Raw genomic sequence first — 20,840 nt, 5'->3', positions numbered from 1 at the left:
GGCGGCCGCGCGCGCCCCCGCGGCGACCGCGCGCGAGCGTGAGAGAAGTGCAGGGGTTGGCGACGCGAGGGGAGGGACTCGCCGCTCGACTGCCCTACGGAAAGGACCGAGCGCTTCCGGAAAGAGCCGAGGCAGCGGTGCGGGGTAGTGGGGGTGGGGGTAAACGACGGGAGGGCGGCGGAGGAAGGGGAGCTCGGGGGCGCGCGCGAGGGGTGCGGGGCGCGGCGCGGAGGAGGCGCAGCATCCGCCCGCCGGGGCGTGGGTCCTGTGCAATCCTGCCCCGCCCAGTCCGCCCTGCAAAGACTCTGCGCCGCACTCCTCCGCCCCTGGGAACCCTTCCGGGACTGCGGCTAAGGGCGGGGCGGGGTCGGTCGCTGCAGTCAGGCGGGGGAGGGCAGGGATGCTGCTGGCCTGGCCGGAAAGACGCCCAGTCCCTTTCGGGTGATCTCACCGGAATGTTGGCTCGCTCTCTCCACTTTCTCAGGAGGCGACTTGGCGCCGGGAGACCCAAGTCTGCCTGTTCTGGTAGGGGCAGTGGCCAAGGAAATCAGATGATTTGGGACTCTGTGAGGAGGTGGTAGCAAAAAACAAAAAACAAACCCTGATTACGAAAGAAAGAAAGAAAAAGACTGATTTGTGGCATAAGGCTTTTATTTCAGGATTTGTAGAATTTTTCAGCAACCTTTCTTCCTGTTGCCAGTGTATTCATCCTAGTTGATAAACGACATTAGGATTTCCTTTCCCACTGTCAATTGAACTTTGCTGTGTAGCTGACACTGTGTGCTACTTTTAATCTCTACACTAATTTTACAAGGTAGACGGTGACTTCCCCATTGAGCACCTTGATGACATAAGAGGTTAGCTGCCTCCCCAGGTCAGGCACGAAGCAATCAGAAACGCCAAGATTTAAACACGAGCAGTTAAGTAGGTGGGTGCTAGACTTAGGAGAAGAGGAAAACAAAATTTCTGTTCTATACACAGCCCCTTTTCGGGGCCTGCGTCTTAACTCTGTAGCCAGGCTCCCCTCCTGCAAATGCCTTTCCTTTCCTCCATTTCGGTGACAGCTGTGTGGCAAACATGGGAGCATCACCCAGCTCATTCCAGCGTAGTCAGGCCGACTGGGAGTTCTGCCGCTCCCTCTGGCATCGGCCTCCTGGTTACCAAGCTGCTCTCCTATTTAAATAATTATAAAGGACTGGGCTTTGCTCCAGAACTGGGGCGAGGCCCAGTCCTGAGCTTCCTGGTCCTCTGTAGTTTGGTTTCTTCTCTGCGATGTGGCTCCTAAGGTGCCCTAGCTGTAGGCATGATAACGACAAAAGATTCCTAGTCCTTTTCCTTGGAGTGGAGAGACAAAAAGGGGCCACACCCCAGAAGCAGCTTCACAGAATCTTGAGGAAAAAACGGAGGAGCTAAGGCATTTCCTGCAGTCTTCTTTACAGAGAAAATTGGTTGGGAAGCTGCCTCCTAGACTGTGCTTCCTCCCCACCCCCCCTCAGCCGGGGTTGTGAAACAAAAAGGTATGTACTGTTTTTCTTTCTTTTTGAGATAAGGCCTCTCTGTTCTGTAGCCCTGGCTGTCCTGGAGCTTGCTCTGTAGACCAGGCTGGCCTCCAACTCAGAGATCCCTCTGCCTCTTTCTCCTGAGTGCTGGGATTAAAGGTGTGCACCAACCACCACAGCAGGCTCTGGACCGGATATTTCTGAAAACAGCTCATGGCGACCATAGTAACCATCCCTTCAGCCGGTAGTAGCAAATTTTAAAATCAGATATTCAGCCTTGCGTACAGAATGGCTAATGCAATTGTAACTCTCCACAGTGTCGAAGGCCTTCTGCTTCAGTGGCAAAGGATGGGGCTCAGGGTTTTGAGTAGTTACTCTCCCTGACCCCAAACAAATCGGAGACCTATAGCAAGCTCGCTTTTGATTTGGACACTAGAGTCCTGCTTGTCGATCCTGCTTCTGATCAGAGGAATGGCCAGGATAAGAGTACCCTCAGGCTCCCACTCCCCCACCCGCCCTGTTCTCAGCTGGCAGGAGAAACAAGCCATCAAAAAGCCATTCCTCGTGGCTTCTGTTGTTGCTTTCCTCCCTCCCACCAACTTCAGCACACGCCTCACACTTTATTAGGGACAGGGAGAGAATATTGCAGATAATAACCTTGTTTTTATAAGAGAGCTTCAGACAGAAGAAATAAAGCAAGCACAGCACAGCACAGTGTGACAGCTTGGCTCGACTCCGTGTTTTGGCCGCACCTCTCTGGCCTCCTTACAAGCAGTGAATTCAAGTGAAGTCTAAGCTCCCCCTGGTTCCTGCTGCCCCTGGACTTACAGCCTGGTCCCTTGTTGAAAAAGGTCAGTTGTTGGTTGGGGAAATGTGCTAGTTGTCAGGTTTCCACCCATCCCAGCCATGGAAAGTCACCGGTCCACTTCTCTGCCCTTAGCCTGCACCCCTGGCAAAGTTCAAATGCAAGGGCTTGAGCTGTTGGTTTTTTTTTTTTTTCTCTCCCTGTAAAGAGGCTGACTGGGAGGAGTCATGCTGACTAAATGCACTGTACCTTTCTCCGGATGATATCTGCAGGAGCAGAGTTGGCAAGCCGGTCCCACAAGTCTTCCAAACATAGTGACTCTGTGAAACTTGAGGACATTAAGCTAAGTGAAACAAGCCAGACACAGAAGGACCAATATTGGATGGTTCTGCTTCCCTTATAACCCTGCAACTGTCAGGTCTGAGAGAGAATGGAGTATTGGTGGCCAGGGACCAAGGGGAGACAGGCCTGGGGGAAAGGCCATTGTTTCATAGGACCAGTTTCCACCTAGGATAAGAAAGTTCTCGAGATCTGGATTAGGCACTTATGAACATATTCTACCAGCTGAGCTATGTCCTCAAACACCTTTTATTACATTTATTCACGTGTGCAGTATGAAGATCAGAGGACAACGCCCCCCATATGAATCCAGGGGATCAGACTGGAGTCATCAGGCTTGGTGGCATTTCCCTTTACCTGCAGAGCCATCGTGGAGGACTAGGATTAATAGCATGTGATGGCGTTTTGTTGTTTAAGATAGGGTCTCATGCTCTGGTCTAGTCTGTGCTGGAGCTCAAGGCAATCTTCCTGTTTTAGCTTTTGAGTGTTGTGACTGCAGAGGTGGTCCAGCCTGCTCAGATCTGCTAAGCTCAAACACATTAACAATCAGCTTCATAAACCATGGCAAGCCAGGCGGTGGTGGCTCACACCTTTAATCCTAACACTTGGAAGGCAGAGGCAGGTGGGCCTCTATGAGTTCGAGGCCAGCCTGGTCTACAGAGTCAGTTCAGGACATCCAGGGCTACACAGAGAGACCGTTTCAAGAAACAAAAACAAAAAGCATATAAACCATGTCAAACCTCAAAAAACAATGTTAGTTTTCCACTGTCTGGAGAATAGCCTAGTGATGACGTAAGTACTCATTCCAGAGCCTTGGGAAGCTCCCATCAGTTTACTCTCCCACAGCATTACTTACTGATTTTTTTTTTCCCCATGCACCTACTTCAAAAGCACAGTCCTAGCTGGGGTGTTGTCAGTTCGTAGGCTAGGTACCTCTCATAGGAGAAGCCCAGGTTCGAGCCCCAGCATTGCAGATCAGACTGCTTCAGAGCAGTCTAAAATGTATACTTGCTTTTTCAACCTCTTGCTTTAAAAAAAGAAAACAAAAAACATCATTTTTATGTGTATGAGTAATTTGCCTACACTATGTTCATGCCTAGTGTCCGTGGAGGCCAGAAAAGGGCACTGGATCTTCTGAAACTGGAGTTACAGACAGTTGTGAACCTCAGGAGTACTGGAAACCAAACCTGGGTCCTCTCGAAGAGCAGCCATCTCCTCAGCCCTACATGGATATCATCATCTTAATAAACAAAGCCTGGCCATTGCTAGAGACTATCAGTAAGCTCCTCTACAGTGGGTGTTTTCACAAGTGTATCTCATTACCGGAAACCCGCAGCTCTGATCTGCCCTCTGTGGATCCACAGGAGGCCCAGTGAATTGTGGCAGAGAAAAGAACTAGTCACATATGACAAAGACATGTGAGCAGCCCCATGGCTGATGTTGTTCTGCCACTGCAATCACACAGGATGCCTCATGGTGTGTATGTGTGCCATCTCTCCAGCCCTTTACTTTTATTTTATTTTATTTTTTTACCACAGTGTAAAAATGACCTTAAACAAAACACAACAAAAAACTGATAGCCAGGTGGTGGTGGTGGTGGTGGTGGTGGTGGCAGCCCCAAGGCCACCAAGGCCTTGTACAGAGAGACCCCAAGGCCATGTACAGAGGTTGCAACCTATTAGAATTTTGTGCTGGAAATTTCAGCGCATCATCAAATCTGCGCTAAGATGATATAGGGCAATGAATGACAGGACAAAAATGTGGGCACTCAGCCCAAGAAAATGAGGTCAAGATGCAGTGGAAGCAGGCAGATGAGGGAGAATTTGAGCTGAAAAGAGATTGTCACTTTCGGCACTCTGTGGCAAAGAATCTGATGCGCCTGTGTGGAGTTACATCCATCAGCTGTGGTCATGGCTTCTGAGGCTACACTATCAGTGGGTATCAAAAACCCAGCCTTCCAGCGAGCTCTTTTGTTCATGTTTGAGACTCCATTAGGATAACCAGCATCGAATGACAAATGCCAAAGACTGCTAATCATGTCCAAAGGAAGAGTATTAAATGGTTATAAAGGCATTCTTAGGATGGTGAGATGGCTCAGCCAATAGAGGAGCACGTAAAAGTAGAAAAACAACTGACTCTACAGAGTTGTCTACTGACCTCCAAATGCATGCTGTGTTACACGTGAGACCACATAGGATAAGGGATTTTTCTGTTGTTGTTTCTTTTTTTGTGTGTTTTATTTTGTGTTTTTTTTTTTAAAACAGAGTTTCTTTGTGTAGCCCTGGCTGTCCTGGACCTGCTTTGTAAGCCAGGCTAGGCTCAAACTCACAAAGATCCGCCTGCTTCTGCCTCTTGAGTGCTGGGATTAAAGGCATGTACTGCCACCGCCGCCACTGCTGCCGCCGCCACCACCACCTGGCTATCAGTTTTTTGTTTGTTTTGTTTTGTTTAAGGTCATTTTTACACTGTGGTAAAAAAAAATAAAATAAAATAAAAGTAAAGGGCTGGAGAGATGGCTCAGTAGTTAAGAGCACTTCCTCACGGATCCAAGCATGTGGCACACATACATACAGACAAAACACTCATACACATAAAACAAAATTCCTAAGGCAGCATAAGCAAATAATAAGATAGTAAGTCCAGGGACTCACAAACTGACTGGCTGTGATTTTCCACGCTTCCTTTTTCTTTTCTTCTCTCTCTCTCTTTTTTTTTTTTTTCCTTTTTCCATTTAAGAGATGTAGCCTGGGGCTGGTGAGATGGCTCAGAGGTTAAGAACACATTGTCTGTTCTTCCAAAGGTCCTGAGTTCAATTCCCAGCAACCACATGGTGGCTCACAACCATCTATAAGGAGCTCTGCTGCCCTCTTCTGGCCTGCAGCCACACATGCAGGCAGAATACTGTACAAATAATAAATAAACAACTCTAAAATAAATAAATAAATAAATAAAAAGAGATGTAGCCTGAACCAGGTATGGGTAGGCAGAGGCAGGTGGATCTCTTGAGTTTAAGGCCAGCTTGGTCTACATAGCGAGTTCCAGAACAGCCTCGGCTACAGAGAAACCCTATCTCAAAAAACAGAAACAGGATTCATGTCAGAGTCAGTCACTTCCCCTTGGTGGGGAGGCCTGGTGGCACTCAGAAAAAGGATAAGCAGGCTACCAGGATGAGACTTGATAGGCTGTGACCTTATGGTGGGGAAAAAGGTCCCCTTCTGTCACAGACCTAGGGGAGGGGAAAAGGGTGAAAGAGGGAGGAACGGGAAGATAAAAGTTAGGGGATAACAATTGAGATGTAATCTGAATAAATTAATAAAATAAACAGGCCTGGAGAGATGGCTCAGAGGTTAAGAGCTCTGGCTGCTCTTCCAAAGGCCCTGAGTTCAATTCCCAGCAACCACATGGTGGCTCACAACCATATATAATGTGATCTGGTGCCCTCTTCTGGCCTGCAGGGTCTCTCTGTGTAGCCTTGGCTGTGCTGGACTCACTTTGTAGACCAGGCTGGCCTTGAACTCACAGCGATCCGCCTGCCTCTTGTCTCCCGAGTGCTGGGATTAAAAATAAACAACAACAAAAACCCAACCAAACAAAAAACAGAAACACCCGTTAGGAAGCTAGGCGCTGTGGCATGAAGCCTGGAATCGCAGCCTGGAGAGGTTGGAAGCTTAGGCATCAGGAGCGTTCCAGACTGTCCTTGACTATAACAAAAAGAAGGCTGCGGGCAGCCTGGACTATGAGACTCTGGTGAGAAAGAGAGAAAACTATGCAACTACTGGTTGTGGAGTCCAAACTCCTGGGATGAAGCATTTTCTTTTTTCTTTTTTCTTTTTTTGAGACAGGGTTTCTCTGTGTAATAGCCCCAGCTGTCCTGGAACTCTCTTTGTACATCAGGCTAGCTTCAAATTCAGAGATCCACCTGCCTCTGCCTCCCGAATGCTGTTCCCTGCCATGGTCTGTGGAAAACAGATGCCATTTGCAAGGCTTGGGTAGACAGGAAGAGCAAGTGGCAGGAGGCTGTGAGGATGCCACACACTGTGGCCCTGACAGGCAGCCCTGCAAGTGAGGGAGACAAGTTCCAGGACATACAAGGTGAATACCAACCCAGAAGCTGCTAGTGGGCAGCATGAAGGCTGCAGGGACAATTCTTTTGTTCTCACAGTGGAAATGGGAGGCTGAGAGAGGGGAAACATACCCAAGATACAGGACAAGAGCGGCTGGAGTCCGGTGTATTGAGGTAACCACATACTAGCACAGGATTTTTAAAAATTCAAGCTTTATTATTTTGGGGGGCAGTGTAGTCAACAACTGAAATGCTTAGGCTGTTCAAAAGTACCAGTGAGAACAACGCCGCCCACGCCCCTCTGCATAGAGGACTCGATCTGTGGCTCTGCCTCTGCAGTACAGCCAATCAATCTCAGCATAAAACAAGGAACGACTTCCGCCTGAGTCAGCTCCTCTGACCGACCAATGCCTTCCTGCTGATGAGCGGCAGCGCACACCTAATGCTGTGAGCTGTATGTCAGCCCATCGCAATTTTTGTCAGGACAAAAAGGTACCTAATCTAGCACAGCATCCCCAGCCACCCAGGAACCAAATTCCGAATCAAGAAGACAGGGTGCTCTAGAGTTGTGTGTTTCCAGTCTTGCTCCACATGCCTGCTACCTTGATGGGGTTCAGTGCATACCAACATCACACATGTCCTCTGAATGTACAAATATTTTATAAGCCATAAAGTGTGAAGTACTTTACCTCAGACCCAGACTGCATAGATGAGACTGGCTGATATATTACATGATACTTTAGAGGGAGTCTTTTTTTTAAATATTTAATTTTAATTTTAATCTATGTGCATTAGTGTGAAAGTGTCAGATAGATCTTGGAGTTACAGACAGTTGTGAGCTGCCATGTGGGTGCTGGGAATTGAACCCAGGTCCTTTGGAAGAGCAGGCAGTGCTCTTAACCACTGAGCCATCTCTCCAGCCCCTTTAGAGGGAGTCTTAAGAGATTTACTCTTTCTAGGTGTGTGTACGAACAGGAACGGAACAGCAAGTGGAAGCGAAAATGCTGGGCGTACTCCAGGTCAGAGTGGAACAGATAAAGCATCACCAACTTTCTGAAAGATACTAGAGTCTGAGGGTGCCGCCCAGTGCTAAGTGCCTCTTCTTATAACTTGTGAAAATCAGAAAGGCCAGTTCTGTCTCTGACACCTATAGGAACTACCAAATCTGGCAAGAGCTGACAAATGGCTGGGAACTATGAAAACCTTAGTCACATGGTACAAATACAAAAACACACTGGCGAATTTCTAAATCTGACATGATTTCTTCCAAACCCACAGTCCCAATTGCTTTATTGTTGGCCCTCCTGCAACACAGTGTGACAACTGGTGATGGAGGGACGTCAGGAGCGCCAGAAGGAGGGTGTCAGAAAGCCTTTGGGGACAGGAATCTCCCTGTGCTGCAGACATTTCTGGACATGAAAGATGAAGAAAACAGGATGAGTTTCTGGCAAAATTGCCTGTAGCATTTGACAATGGGGAGATGCTGAGGGACAAGGTTCTAGTCCAAAGAAAGAAGGAATAAAAGGAGATCCTGAGGACCAAGGCCCAGCCCAGAAAAGAAGGGCGAGAAAGCCGGGCGGTGGTGGCACAAGCCTTTAATCCCAGCACTCAGGAGGCAGAGGCAGGCGGATCGTTGTGAGTTCGAGGCCAGCCTGGTCTACAAAGTGAGTCCAGGATGGCCAAGGCTACACAGAGAAACCCTGTCTCGAAAAACAAAAAAAAAAAAACAAAAAAAAAAAAAAAAAAAAAGAAGGGAGAGAAGTAAAGAGCCTGATGGAAGACTAAAAAAATTAAGAATTTAAGAATTGTTGTAGGCCTGCCCAGCTGTTTCTCCATAGCATGGCCTCATCTGCCACCATCACTATTTTATAGGTTCCTAGAAGCTGGCTATCAGTGGGCTTACCTTGTCAGACCTACTAAAGAGCTTGAGATGATCTGTTCAAATAAACCTTTTAAAATGTCTTGGTATTTAGAAATAGAGGAAAAACCGAGTGTGGTGGCGCACGTCTTTAATCCAAGCACTCGGGAGGCAGAGGCAGGTGGATCACTGTGAGTTCGAGGCCAGCCTGGACTACAGAGTGACTCCAGAACAGCCAAGGCTACACAGAGAAACCCTGTCTTGAAAAACCAAAAATAAATAAACAATAAATAAATAAATTAATTAAAATAAATAAAAAATAAAGGAAATAGAGGAAGAGTCCATCTGAACGTGCACTACAGTCTCATGGACTTAACAGACACACTCAATAGTTCCCTACACCCAAGACTGACAGAAGAACCTTGGCTGATGAGCAAAAGAAAGTTTGTGAAGCCAGGTGTGGTGGTGGTGCGCACCTTTAATTCCAGCACTCAAAAGATAAGAGGCAGGTGGATATCTGTGAGTTCGAGGCCAGCCTGGTCTACAAAGTGAGTCCAGGACAGCCAAAGCTATACAGAGAAACCCTGTCTCAAAAAACCAAAAAGAAAAAAGAAAAAGAAAAAAACAGAGAAAAGAAAATTTGTGAGAGCTCCATCACACATGCCTTACTGTCTACTGCTCTCTTAGGGATAGCCGCCTGAATAGGCAGTGTGGACATGTATGTAGGGATGAAATGGCGTACTTTAGGGGGATTAAGAACAAAGAGCAGTGCATGGGAAAACAGAAGAGACGGCTACAGTTTAGGGCATGCTGGAATGGAACATCTTACCTCCAAGAACTGCTTCAGACGTATGAAAGAACCCATCTGTCCTGAGCTTGTGATGGCTTCAATCCTACAGGGAGACAGACAGACTTCTGAGTCCTACCTGTGCTACAGCTCCATCCCCTGACCAGGTGAGGACTAGATCCACTGGCTCTTCTAAAGAATGGTGGCGCACACCTGTAATCCCAGCACTTGGGAGGCCGAGGCAGACGGATCTCTGTGAGTTCGAGGCCAGCCTGGTCTACAAAGCAAGTCGAGGACGGCCACTAGAAAGTGCTCTTCCAAATGGCCCTCACTGTTCTTCCAAAGGGACAAAGGAGAAGGACTCACTGCTCTTTTCTGAGGTCTTGGTGATAAAGTAGGATGAGTGCTGCCAAGGCCTTTCCCGAACTTGAAACTCCAATAAATTTAGAGAGTACTTCAAAGTGAGTGGCCAAAAACCATACAACAGTCAGGCAATTTAGTATTTATTTTTACTTAAAAAATTTTATTTATGTATTTATTATGTATACAGTGTTCTGCCTACATGTACATCTGCATGTCAAAAGAGGGCACCAGATCTCATTACAGATGGCTGTGAGCCACCATGTGGTTGCTGGGAATTAAACTCAGGAACTTTGGAAGAGCAGCCAGTGCTCTTAACCGCTGAGCCATCTCTCCAGCCCCGAAGATGTGTTTATTTTATGTGCATCTGTGTTTTGCCTATATGTACATCTGTGTGATAGTGTTGGAACCCCTGGAACTGGAGTCACAGACAGCTGTGAGCTGCCATGTGGGTGCTGGGAATTGAACCCAAGTCCTCTGGAAGAGCAGCCAGTGCTCCTAACCGCTGAGCCATCTTTCTAGCTCCTTTCCCCCTGACTTAATGACTCAACTCTGTGGTTCAATTCATGACTACTTGCACTCCTGATCCAAGATTATATATGTAAGTTTAGCAAGCACATTTAAGCAGCGCAGACCCAGGCATGGTAGTATACACTGGTAACCTTCAGCACCTAGGATGCAGAAGCAGCAGGGATTCAGTGTCACGTGTGGCAACATAGTGTGTTCCAAGTTCAGCCTGGGCTAGACCGTGAGAGCCTCTCTCAAAAAACAAAACCAAAGGGCTAGAGGATGGCTCGACTGGTAAAGTACATCATGGTACATAGGCACGAGGAGCTGAGTCCACCCCCAGAACACACATAAAAGGCCAGATCTGGTGGCACGCACCAATAATCCTGGAGGATGGAGATGGCAACCAAAGGATCCCAGGCCTTGGAGGCCTGCCAGCCTAGCAAAATCAGAGTTCTAGGTTCCTGAGAGACACTGTCTCAAAAAATAGTGATTTAAAAAAAAAAAAAAGGGCCAGGCGATGGTGGTGCATGCCTTTAATCCCAGCACTCGGGAGGCAGAGGCAGGCAGATCGCTGTGAGTTCAAGGCCAGCCTGGTCTACAAAGTGAGTCCAGGACAGCCAAGGCTACACAGAGAAACCCTGTCTCGAAAAACCAAAAACAAAAAACAAAAAAAAAACAAAGCCAGTATCTTTTCAGTGCACACTGTGGGTGCGTGTGTGTGATACAAGTATACGGGTTTGAGCAAAGCCTGGAATATGCTGGATACGTGCCCTACCACCAATACCCAATATCAAGCATCTTACTTCAACATCTTCCTATAATTTATATTTTCCCTTAAGAAACAATATCTAACAGGTATTTTCATTGAAGTTCAAAATAATTTACTTAGCCCGTTATGGTGGCACACGTCTTTAATCGCAGCACTCAGGAGGCAGCCAGGGACAGATCTGTAAGTTCGAGGCCAGCCTGGTCTACAAAGCAAGTTCTAGAACAGCTAGGATTACACAGAGAAACCCTGTCACAAATAACAAAACCAAACAAAAATCAAAATCATTTACTCCAACAGTAAAGAGGAAAAAAAGGTGGAGAGATGGCTTAGTGGGTAAGAGTACTGAGTGGCCTTGCAGAGGAGCTGAGTTCAATTCCCAGCACCCATGAAGGGCAGCTTACGACTCCTGCAACTCCAGCTCGGGGCTCCAGCACTTCTCATGCATACACTGTGTGTTTGTGTACTGTATTTTGTGTACATTCTCAGATGAACATATACATAACTGAAAATAAATCTTTTTTGAAAATGAAAGAGAAGGATGAGCAAAAATATTTTTTTTGTTTTGTTTTTGTTTTTTGAGACAGGGTCTCTTTGTGTAGTGTTGGCTCTCCTGAAACTAGCTCTGTGGAGCAGCCTGGCTCTGCCTTCTGAGTGCTAGGATTAAAGACTGTGTGCCATGACAGTGGAGCAATGTTCTCTGTAAACACATCCCTGTACCCTCATGAGGGTTAGACCAGGTCCTTGTACATGACAGGCATGTGGTGCTCAACCACTGACACTAGCTCATTCTTCACTTAAGTCAAAACACCTCACACAGGCCTGGCAAGATGGCTCAGTGGGGGTAAAGGCTCTTGCCATCAAGCCTGATGTACCTGAGTTCTTCCCAGAAAGCCGTATGATGGAAGGAAAAAACCACCTACCGTAAGTTGTCCTGCCCTCCATGTATATACACTGTGGCATGCACATGCCCACCTTCTACCCCACCAGCCAACACAGCTTTAAAATAGATCATGCACAAGACTCACAGCCAAACATTAGGCAGACAGGAGCCCAGGTTAAAGGTCTCCATGGGGTCCCTCCCCTCAGAGCTTGGGAAATCCTACAGAAGAGGGGGAGGGAGGAATTGTGGGAGCCAGAGAGGTCAAAGACACAAATAATCCACTAAGCACAGCTCATAGGGGCTCATAAAGCAGCCACTGTGGAGCCTGAGTGGGTCTGAGCTAGGGACTCTGCATACACGTTATGCTTGTTAACTTGGGGTTTGGGGGGGGGGCGGGACTCCTGACAGTGGGCCTAAGGGTGTCTCTGACTCTTGCCTGCTCTTGGGACCCTTTTCCGCCTATTGGGTGCCTCATCCAGCCCTGATATGAAGGTGTGTGCCTGGTTTTATTGTATCTTGTTGTACCGTGTTCCCTTCTTGGGGGAGCCTAGAGGTCAGGGAGCGGATCGCTGCAGGAAAGGGGAGGTGGGGGAACTGAGGAGTGGAAGGAGGGGAGGCTGCAGTTGGGATGAGTTCTATGAAAGAAGAATAAAAACTCAGCCAAGAAAAAAACAATCACACAAACACCCCTATCTATATTGCATTAGCAATCTAGAATTCGTGGTGCCTGGCTTCCAGCGTCCCCTCTAACTGCCGCGCGGTCTGCTCAGCAGGCCTATACCTGGGGAAGTAGTCCTCTTTGATGAGAAGCATCATCTTCCAGAACTGGACCTGGTACTGCTTCATGAGGGCATTGCCACACACCTAGACGAAAGTAAGACCGTGAGAGCGGAGAACAAAAGCCGACTCATGAGCGGCGCACACTCATGCCTTTGCCTACCCCTCCTAGCCAAACAGCTCAGCCAGGACGTCCCTTAGCTAACTAAGGAACAGGTGAAAAGACCCAACTTTCAATGTGGGGTGGGGGGTTGTAGATCACCTGGGAGCAGTGTCTAACAGGCACAAGGCCCCAAGTCCTTCCATGACATTGAAGACACTCCACAGGCCTTTAATCCCAGCACTAGGGAGGCAGAGGCAGGCAGATCTCCGAGTTCAAGGCCAGCCTGGTCTACAGAGCGAGTTCCAGTACAGACTGCTACACAGAGAAACACTTCCCCCTAAACCCAGAGTGCTAACTTCTGGGCCATCCTGTGTGAGATGTCATTTGTACCTAAGTCACTTCTGTTACCTCAGGGCCAGGTGAAATCCTCAGTCATTCTCCGAGGACCCTTATCTTGACTTATCTAAGTCAACAAGAGCCCATCATATGGACAAAGCCATTTGTACGTTGTAAAGCGTTTCAGTGTATTAAGCTTTGTTGTACTCACAGGGCTGTGTCAATTGTTATCTGAAAACTTTTTTCAAAAACTGCTGTGCTTAAGTATGGCAAAGATATACCAGTTGATGTCAGACTTTAAGGAGTCTTGGCCCAGCACCGGTTTCCTAAGTTGGGCTGAACGAAGTTTCCCTCTTCCCTCAGCTGGATCATTTTCCTTGCCAGCTTTAAAGCCTATGTGGACCCCATAGACACCATACAGAGAAATAAATGGTACATCCCAGCCAAGTGAGAGAGAAGTCAAGGATGGCGAGAGAGAAAGCAGAAGCTAGGTTTGTCTCACGGTTCGGGCAAAGCGGGTGACAGGAGCTTAATGCTGTTCACTACTTGGCTCCACTCTACGTAGCTTCCTCATTCACTTCAGCCAATGTCCGCAGACCACCTCAACCACTGGCTTTCTCTCACCGGATAACAGAATTACCTCCAAGAAGTCAAACAGGAGAGTGGCTGTCACATCTGACAGAGGCTCCATGTTTAAGATCTGGGCCAACCAGCGCCAGCCGTGATTTAAGCCATGAGGATGAGCCTGGAAGGAGAGCAGCTGTGTCATGACTCCATCTCAGTTTACTCACACAAGAAACTCTCACTGCACTCACCCAGGCACTGAACATGGGCCCCAAGATCATCTGGCCTGTGCATACAAGACAGAACAGAGGAGCCAGGCAAGGTGGGGCACGCCTATAATCCCAGCACTGGGGAGGCTGAGGCAGGCAGATCTCTGTGAGTTCAAGGCCAGCCTGATCTCCAAAGTGAGTCTAGGACAGCCAAGGCTACACAGAGAAACCTTGTCCTGCATGTTCCATTCTCACCCCCCTCTGCCCACCCACCCCCCAAAAAAGGCAGCACAGAAAGAACAAAGCTAAGAAAATGCAATTGGAAGCCCTCTTGTCCACTTGCATGCTCTCACCAGTTATTTATGACGTTCCTATGAAGTCATAGTCGGGAGTCCATAGCCAGCATCATCACTAACTATTTTTCAGATGGGGTCTTACCTGTGTAGCTCAGGCTGACTTCACTCACGGCAATCGTCCCTGGCCCACACTCCCAAGATGAGAGTATAGGGGTAAACCATCTCACCTGACTTGGTTGTTCATTTTGGATTTGAGGGTTGTTTTTTGGTAGTTTCGTTTTGTTTTGAGATGGTCTCACTTGCATTGGGTAGCCTGGGATGTCCCTTTTTTTTTTTTTTTTTTTTTTTTTTGGTGTTTGGAGACAGGGTTTCTCTATGTTATCTTGGCTGTTCTGGACTCACTTTGTAGACCAGGCTGGCCTTGAACTCACAGCGATCCACCTGCCTCTGCCTCCCGAGTGCTGGGATTACAGGCATGCGCCACCACGTCCAGCTTCAAACCTTCTGATTTGGGAGCTGCCATGAGCAGCTTTGCTGAGCCTGTGCTCTGCTGTGCTGTTCTGCCTCGCCACAGCTCCAAAAGAAACTAGGCCAAGGCAAGGTAAGAGCTGAAGGCTCTCACAAATGCTGCACCAAGCCAAGTAGATGGACACTGTCTGTCTCAGTGACAGAGCTGACTAGGACAGAGGTGCATTTGCTGCCAATGCTGGACTACCACTCCTTAGCAATGGCAGGCCTGCTCTTCCTACCTCCTGCCGGGTTCCATATGGCCACTGGAGCTGGATGATGGCGGCATACAAACGCATCATCCCAGACATTCGTTTTAGGAAGTTGTCCTGTTGTTCCACCTTTGAATCCGTCACTTGGTAGCCAAGCGTCCTATGTGTGAAGATAAGATTGAGAACACCACCACCAAAAGGAGGGTGACAATGAGGTTTCCTTCTATGGCTAACGGTGCTCCTCGTCACACTTTGCACTGTTATTACATATTACTACCGTATCTGTACAAAGCACTGGTATCCATGACTAAATTTCTGTTTATAAAAGCTCTGTAAAGCAAACTCCCCAGTGAACACTCACAAATAGGACAACTACTTCAGGGCTGCAGAGATGGCTCAGAGGTTAAGATCACTGGCTTCTCATCCAGAGGTCCTGAGTTCAATTCCCAGCAACCACATGGTGGCTCACAACCCTCTGTAAGATGACCTGATGCCCTCTTCTGGTGTGCAGGTGCACACGAAGACAGAGCACTCATATATATTGATAAGGAAGGGCTCAGGTGGTGCCACCTGGGCTAGTGATCCTGGGTGCTGTGAGAAGGCAGGCTGAGCAAGCCATACGAAGCAAGCCAGTAGTAGCGCCCCTCCATGACGGCTGCACCAGCCCCTGCCTCCAGGTTCCTGCCCTCCCTACTTTCCATGATGAACTGTGATATGGAAACAGGAGTGAAAGAAACCCTTCCCTCCCCAGGTCGCTCTGGTCATGGGGTTTTCTCACAGCAATAGTAACCCTGAGTAAGACAGCTTGTCAACGAGATTTAAGTGACTTATCTGTAAGGCCGATAGATGAATGAATTCCAAGACTCCTGCATCCCAGATCCAGTATGCTTCCCACTAAGCTATGGTGATTGTCAACTGTCACCCCCAATCTACAAATGCTAAAAGATGTCCAGTATGCATCAAGACAGGGTTTCTCTTCTAGTCCTGGCTGTCCTGGACTTGCTTTGTGGACCACGCTGGCCTCGATCTCACAGAGATCCGCCTGCCTCTGCCTCCCCGAATGCTGGGATTATAGGCGCATGCCACCCACCCCCAGCTACATTCAGATTCTTATATGCTTTGACTCTCCCCAGAGCGAGTGAGAAAGCAGAAAGTTTCACCGTTGATAGTCCTCCAAAGCCATCCCTTCCTTGAAAGCCGGGTAGAAAGGAACGGAGTACGGACACTTCTTGTGGAGATGAGCAAGGATGAGGTCTCCCACTTTGGGGTGGAGCTCCCAGATACCAGAGGCCACCACTGCGATGGGGAATGCTGCTTCATGGTGAGAGGCCACTTCCTCCTCACCTTGTTTCTAGGAACATGATGGGCACCATTTCAAATATCACAGCAACGCTCAACACTATCCACCAGCTCCTGCTGCCCCCACCTCTGACAACAAAGTTTCTCACCACAAATTTCTCGGCCAGTTTGTACTGGACAAAGTCCAATCCCTGTGGGTTAAGAGTAACAGATACGGAACGCCCACCAGACTGGACAGGCTTTCCAGAGAGCAGGCTATGGATCTTATCAAAGACCTCCTTCAGCTTTGAACCTGGGTAGGAAAGAAAAAGCAATAAAAAGATGGAACTGTAGCTGGACACAGTTGTGTACACCTCCACCAATTCTAGCACTTGGGAAGGAGGGACAGGGAGACCAGGAACACAAGGGTAGCCTAGTCTACATGAGATCCCATCTCAACAATATATAACTTCATGTCACTCTTTCTCATAATGCAGCGACAAAGCAAAGCCTCCAGGAAAATCCATTCGTATATACTTTAGAATCTAAGCCAAAACACTACTGCAGACAGACATAGTAGAGAAGGCCAGGGGCGGGCTCAGTGGAGAAAGTGCTTGCTGCATAAGCGTGAGCTATACTTGAACCCCCAGCCCCCACATAAAATCTGAGCATAACAGCACAGCTTGTAAGCCCAACACTGGGAGGGAGGAGACAACTGGATCCTGGGGAGCCACCGAGCAGCCAGTCTAGCCAAAATCAATTACAAATACACACTGCTTTTGTAGAGGACTTGATTTTGATTCCCAGCACCCACGGTGGGTATCTCACAACCGCCCTTAACTCCAGCTCCAGGGAGATCTGATGCCTCTGGCCCTGGAGGACACTTCACTTATATGTACATACCTACACAGAATTAAAAAGAAATGAATAGGGGCTAGAGAGATGACTCAGGGGTTATGAGAGGTGCTTGCTCTTCCAGAGGACCCAGGTTCAATTCCCAGCACAGACGTGATGGCTCACAACTGTGCATAACTCCATTTCCGGAGGATCCAATACTCTCTTCTGGCCTCTTGAGTATCAGGCACACACATGGTACACGGACATGCAGGTGAAACATTCACACACAAAAAATAAAAATAAATCTTTCTATAAATATTTAAATAAAGAAACTGGAGAACTATAAAAGAAAATACCCAGCTGATCTTTCATCTCCACACATACACGCACAGGTGAGCATGCAAGGGCCACACCCAGAGCACAAAAAGGACAAATGCCAGGCGTGGTCCTTTACATCTTACAGCAGAGGCAGAGGCACGCAGATCTCTGTGAGTTTCAGGCCAGGACAGCTATTACACAGAGAAACCCTGCCCTAAAAAAACAAACCAAACAAAACAGGACATGTAACAGCAGCCAAGCCCATGTGACATGTAACAGCAGCCGAGCCCACGTGACATGCTAGGGAATGCAGAGCACACAGGTGACAGCACAACTCAGGAAGCACTCTGGCTGGGGCTGGGGCTGCACGGAAGGAAGAAGTACAGAAACGGATTACACAGAATCACAGCTCCCGGGGTGTCAGTCGGCGGCAGCACCTCTAAAAGAACCTAAAGACCAGAGCTCTGCTCTGCTCTGGCTGATGTGATGTCTCTGCTTCCCTGAGGCTGGCCTTCCTTCATCCTTATTGAGACCCAGAAGTGAAATGCTAGCATGGTTTGGACTTTTATGTCCGCCAAATGTCCAGGAGGTCTAGGCTTGTTCCTCAGCATCACACTACTGGGAGGCGGTTTCTAGGAGGTGGGGCCGAGACTGAGGGCTTCAGGTCAGCAGGCAGACCCTTGGAGAGATCTAAAGGACCTCTGTCCCTTCTGTTTTTCGTTTCCCAGCTATCAGGTCCATGGTTCTTGCCCAGTGTCCCCCATCATGATGTGCCAAAAGCAAGCCGGCTAAGAGCACAAACTAAAGCTTCTAAAACTGGAGGCCAAAATAAACCTTATTTTTATAAATGTAACACCCACAAGTTTGTTACAGAAATGGAAAGCTGACACCCACATTTACTAACATGTATATAGAAGGAAGAAGCCATGTACTCCAAACCCCACATCAGGGGCAGTTAGAGTATGGGTGAGCCAGGCAATGAGGAGCCAATTCCTTGACGTGGCTGTTCCTAAAACACTGCCTGCTGGGGCCTTTGACCTGGTGCCTGAGCCAAAGACAAGTGATGTATAAAATGGAGATGACGATGACCAGGAAAGATGGGAAAGCTAACCTCAGTTTCTCCTTCCTGAAAGAGACCTGCCGCTGGGCCCTGCGGAATACTGGTAGGATGAACGGTGTTTCTCCCTGTGCATAAGCAGATCTGACTTTGTTTGCAAGAGTGCAGTACCTACAAGTGAAGGTTAAAAACCCAGCATCTCCAGCTGAAAAATACTTTGTGAAGTTCCTCATCATCTCAGAAGTGATACTTTTACAAATTCCAGAAAGAACTCACTTGGATGCTAACTGTGTCCACTTCTAGTCACACTTCCCCAGTGCGGTCCTGCTAAGTCACAGGCTACTGCCATCACCGACAGCCTCCAAGGCTGACTCTCACCAGCAGCCCCCTCCATCTTCCCTAAACTTGGCATGGTTATCAGCTGTCTTTAGCCTCACTGAGTGCTAACTGCAGAGCATGCTGGGTCTCAGCAGGCTCACAGGACAACAGGAAAGACATGCAGATTGCTCCCAGTTTCCAGCTGAAATGCCTGAGCTCTATCAGACTACTGGCTACTTAAAGGAGACAGGAGGAGAAGAGGCGCAGAGAAGATAAAGTAGTTAGGAGGGAGTTGAGCCACACATCTAGGCAGAAACATTCCTAATGTGGCCACTAGAGACCCTGAAGCTAGGAAGAAAGCAATGAACCAAGACAGACATAGGAGTCACTGGTACAAAAGAAATGTCTGCCCCCATGGGGTTACTAGGACAAATAGAACTGTGGGGTGGCAGCAGGCACCTAGGAAGCACCACAGTCACGGCAGGGCCAGGAGACTGAAGGACTCACAAAGGAAAAGGGGGGTAGAACCTGAAGAGCAGTGTTGCCAAACTCGGAGCTCTTTCACAGAGAAGCTTGTAGTCCACAGGCCAAATGTAAACACTGGCCAGATGGACAGTGATCGGAAGGCGGAAGAGCAAGGGATGCTGGGATATGAGCAACACAGCACACTTGAAGGCTGAGGGAAAAAAACTGCAAAAGGAACCAAGTTCAGGAAGCAGAGGGAATGCAAGAACAAAGTCTGCAGGTGACACAAAGGATGGAACAAAGGCAGAGTTGTCAGGGCAGCAAGGCCACTTCAGTCTCTAAAACAGACTAAGAAGTAAATACAGCCTCTGAGGAGCTCACGCTGCTTCTGTCTCCCGGCTGCAGCTGGAGGAGGCAGTGACTGAGGGTGAGGAATGAAGATAAGCAGGACAGAGCAGTCAACACCCCCCAACCCCTCCCCCCACTGCCCCAACCCCTCCCCCCACCCCACCCCCCACCCCCGCCAGAGGAAACGCACTTTAAAAGCCTCAGTAGCTACAGGTTTATTTACAGTCTCCACAAAGACTTTCAGGCAACAAAGGGCAGCAAGTAAGTCCGGTCAAATGGCCTCCAGGGCACTATCTACAGAGCTCCTGTGCTTTTTTTGGCAACACGTTGAGAGTGCACTGTGGCACTCAGGAGGGAAGAGGGCTCTCTAGTCACGCTCTTATTTCTTGATGGGACAGCCTGTAATCTGGAGGCTTCCTCATCTACAGCTGTGTGAAACTCAACCCTGGCTCTACAGGGTCTTACTCTCTCCATCTCTGGTAAGGGAGAATATTATTATGTCAATCTTGGAGTTTGGAAAAGCTAAGACAGGACAGAGCAAGACAAAAGCAAAGAGCTAAGTGACTTCCTGGGTGGGAATTCTCCCATTTTCCTTCCCAAGCTCTCTCCATGATGATAACAGCAGTAACATTCAACTTTACACTTAAAAGCCACCCAGGGGCCAGGGGCCAGGGGCTAGGGTGTGCTTACTGGTAGAGTTTGCCTAGCATGTCTCTATAAAGCCCTGGGTTAGATTACTAGAACTGCCAGGCACTGGTGCCCCACATCTTTAATCCCAGCACTCGGGAGGCAGAGGCAGGGTCTACAGAACAAGTTCCAGAACAGCCAGGGCTACATAGTGAGACCTTACTCCAAACCAACCCCTCAGTGATTATCTAAATCATTATAAATAATTTACAATTAATACATAGCTTAGTTAAAAATGACCCAGGGGGCTGAAAGATGGTTCAGTGGTTAAGAGCAACTGCTAGTCAGATCCCAGCACCCACACAAGGCAGCTCACAAGTGCCAAGGGATCCAACGCCCTCTTCTGCCCTCCACAGGCACTTGCATGTAAACTCATAAGGGCACACAAATACAGAATCCAAAGAAGCCAAGAGCTCCCAGGAGGCTAAGATTAGTCAAAGGACAGCCTCAGCCACACTACTGAAGTAGTGGCCCACCACCTCAAGAAAACAAACTACAGAGGGCTGGAGAGATGGCTCATCAGTTAAGAGCACTGGTTGCTCTTCCAGAGGACCTGGGTTTGATTCCAAGCGCTCACATGACAACTCACAACTGTGACTCTAAGAACTGACACTCACAGACATATATGAAGACAAAACACCAATGTACATAAAATAAG

At 48.3% G+C, this 20,840-nt stretch overlaps 1 protein-coding gene and 1 long non-coding RNA gene across 2 annotated transcripts in view; one reads left to right on the top strand and one right to left on the bottom strand.

Moving 5' to 3' along the window:
- The first annotated feature begins 151 nt into the window (after positions 1 to 151).
- On the top strand, positions 152 to 3,916 carry LOC311607545. The gene is made up of 2 exons (XR_014782630.1): positions 152 to 1,517; positions 3,744 to 3,916. It is a non-coding gene; the product is annotated as an uncharacterized lncRNA (long non-coding RNA).
- A 2,983-nt stretch (positions 3,917 to 6,899) lies between these two features.
- GLE1 (GLE1 RNA export mediator) overlaps positions 6,900 to 20,840 on the bottom strand; it is a 28,207-nt gene continuing 14,266 nt past the window's right edge. The window contains exons 10-16 of the mRNA XM_084799348.1: positions 16,323 to 16,465; positions 16,035 to 16,225; positions 14,905 to 15,034; positions 13,727 to 13,831; positions 12,652 to 12,734; positions 9,394 to 9,457; positions 6,900 to 8,115 (exon numbers count right to left, since the gene is read on the bottom strand). Coding sequence (XP_084655474.1) covers positions 8,047 to 8,115; positions 9,394 to 9,457; positions 12,652 to 12,734; positions 13,727 to 13,831; positions 14,905 to 15,034; positions 16,035 to 16,225; positions 16,323 to 16,465 — 785 coding nt within the window. The 3' untranslated portion in view covers positions 6,900 to 8,046. The remainder of the gene's footprint in view (positions 8,116 to 9,393; positions 9,458 to 12,651; positions 12,735 to 13,726; positions 13,832 to 14,904; positions 15,035 to 16,034; positions 16,226 to 16,322; positions 16,466 to 20,840) is intronic.

The sequence above is a fragment of the Acomys minous genome (genome assembly GCF_964271855.1).
Source record: "Acomys minous genome assembly, chromosome: 10".
Classification (NCBI taxonomy): Eukaryota; Metazoa; Chordata; class Mammalia; order Rodentia; family Muridae; genus Acomys; species Acomys minous.
Note: the sequence above shows the minus strand (reverse complement) of the source record. Positions and strands in the feature narration are given on the sequence as shown.